The 2,007-nt window shown below is 37.8% G+C and overlaps 1 protein-coding gene across 1 annotated transcript in view; it reads right to left on the bottom strand.

Moving 5' to 3' along the window:
* Positions 1-2,007, bottom strand: part of LOC101851175 — a gene marked incomplete in the record, with an annotated part of 28,317 nt that overhangs the window by 19,399 nt on the left and 6,911 nt on the right. The window contains 1 exon segment of the mRNA XM_005092363.3: positions 1,477-1,572. Within this exon segment, the coding sequence (XP_005092420.2) occupies positions 1,477-1,572 (96 nt within the window).

Below are 2,007 nucleotides of genomic sequence, written 5' to 3'. Positions count from 1 at the left end.
CACACACACACACACACACACACACACACACACACACACACACACACACACTGTCTGCCTTTCTCCATGTGTCTCACACGGTCCCAATTCCTTTTATAAAATCGTTCTGTTCACCTATCGACTAATTTGGAACATGATTTGTCTTGCATGGACTCAATCCGACCAATCTGATTTATAGTGTGCAGTGGATATTAGGCAATAGACTAGCAAGCAACATTCAAGCTGACAATGATAAAAAAAGACTGCATGAAAACCATTGTTTGGGCCGTCGGCTTCTTCTAATCTTTAATAAATTCCTCTTAAAAGCTTAAGAGCCATATACCCTGTACAAAATCACTTCGAAAATTAAGGTTGGCATCTGAAATACATAATTTTGTCATACTAATAGATTATTTCAGATTTGTAGAAGCAGGCATGCGTATAATCTTAATTCTTACTCTTAGTTTGCAGCACGCAAGTTTAGATGGCCTACGACATTGCTTGGTTGTTTACTGTCATATCAATATCCTTAAAGCCCAGTATATATCCATTTGATCTAAAACCAAGCTTTCATGTTTTTGTGAGTTTAGCAATATAATATTAATACTATTGTACATATTATAATATGGGAAAACTGGAAAATATGTAAGTTAAAGCGAAGTTATTGAGAATTTTATGATGCAAAAATAATGGATGACATAACTGGCCCCAATACAGCATTTGGAATAGCCTGCCGGATACCTTAGAGTAAAAAACAACAACAACGGTATACTGATCCAAACTGAAACCTGGATACATGGCCTTACTGTATTCTCAAGCCCCCTTTCATGTAGATATCGCACAACTTTTAATAAATACTGGAAACTACCGAGACATCTTTCAATTAACGGTATCATTTTTTTTCATACTCTTCGATAACTTCAAATTTAGATTTAAAAAAGTAAATGTATAGGGTTAACGTCCTTTTCAACACTATTTGGTTATTTAGGAGTTGGTGAATCCGAATTGAACGTCTGTCTCTGATATGATCAAGCCAAATAGGTTGAAAACTATGAAAACTCCATAAAACGAATTGAGTTTAAAAAATGCCCAGTCTGGGATTTGAACCAGGGCTACCCGCTTTGTTGTCCAGCATGATAACAGCTAAACTAACGGAGAGCCAACTTTAAATCGCTACCCCAGAATTACAAAATTCTATCTGATAATATTGGCCTTTTTGGGTTACTAAGGCCATGAGATCAGAATGCTCTATCTGCTCAATCAAAATCGTAAGAATATTCGGAGTTGTTTTCAAGATATTCAAAGAATTGTATTTGAAAAAGCTTAACATAATTATTGTGACACTCACAAATTTGTCGTCAAATTCTTACAACTAGGTAGGCCTACTGGGCAGTGAGAACTTTGTAATTGTCAGGTAACGGGATGTGTAGCAGCAGGCATGGCGTATCAAATCTGAAGAGATAAGTAGCCTACACTATTACCATGACCTATACAAACCTCGGGAACAGTAACTTGGTACAATCTTTTCTCGAACCTTGGTGGCTCATCAGGTAGATCTCTCACAATTATTACCGCGCTGCCGACCTGGTCCACCTGTAGATTTGTAAATTTGGCGGATTAAAACTACAATCAAAATTGTCTAAGACCCTCATCCATCATCGTCGATGACAAAAGTGGGCGTCATTTCCAAATTAGGGAAGTAAGTAAGTGGGGGAAAATATGCACAAAAGCAGGCTGCATAAATATTATGATCAGAATACATCGAAGAGTTTTATGAGTCATTCTACGACAATGTTGGCTCCCTATACCCGAAAAGAAGGAGAAAAAAAGCCTAACTAAAACCTAGAAATTTTTAGATCTGGCGCTTTACGATGATGAATCCACAAAGTGGAGGAGAAGGAAGAGGAGGAGAATGAGGAGGAGGAGGAGAATGAGGAGGAGGAGGAGGAGGAAAAGAGGAAAAAAAGGGAAATAACAAAAGTGAAATCGGATGGAACGAGGTAGTGTGTGTGTGTGTGTGTGTGTGTG

The sequence above is a fragment of the Aplysia californica genome, unplaced genomic scaffold (assembly GCF_000002075.1).
Source record: "Aplysia californica isolate F4 #8 unplaced genomic scaffold, AplCal3.0 scaffold00045, whole genome shotgun sequence".
In the NCBI taxonomy this organism is placed as follows: domain Eukaryota; kingdom Metazoa; phylum Mollusca; class Gastropoda; order Aplysiida; family Aplysiidae; genus Aplysia; species Aplysia californica.
This window is presented reverse-complemented; position numbering and strand designations above follow the sequence as displayed.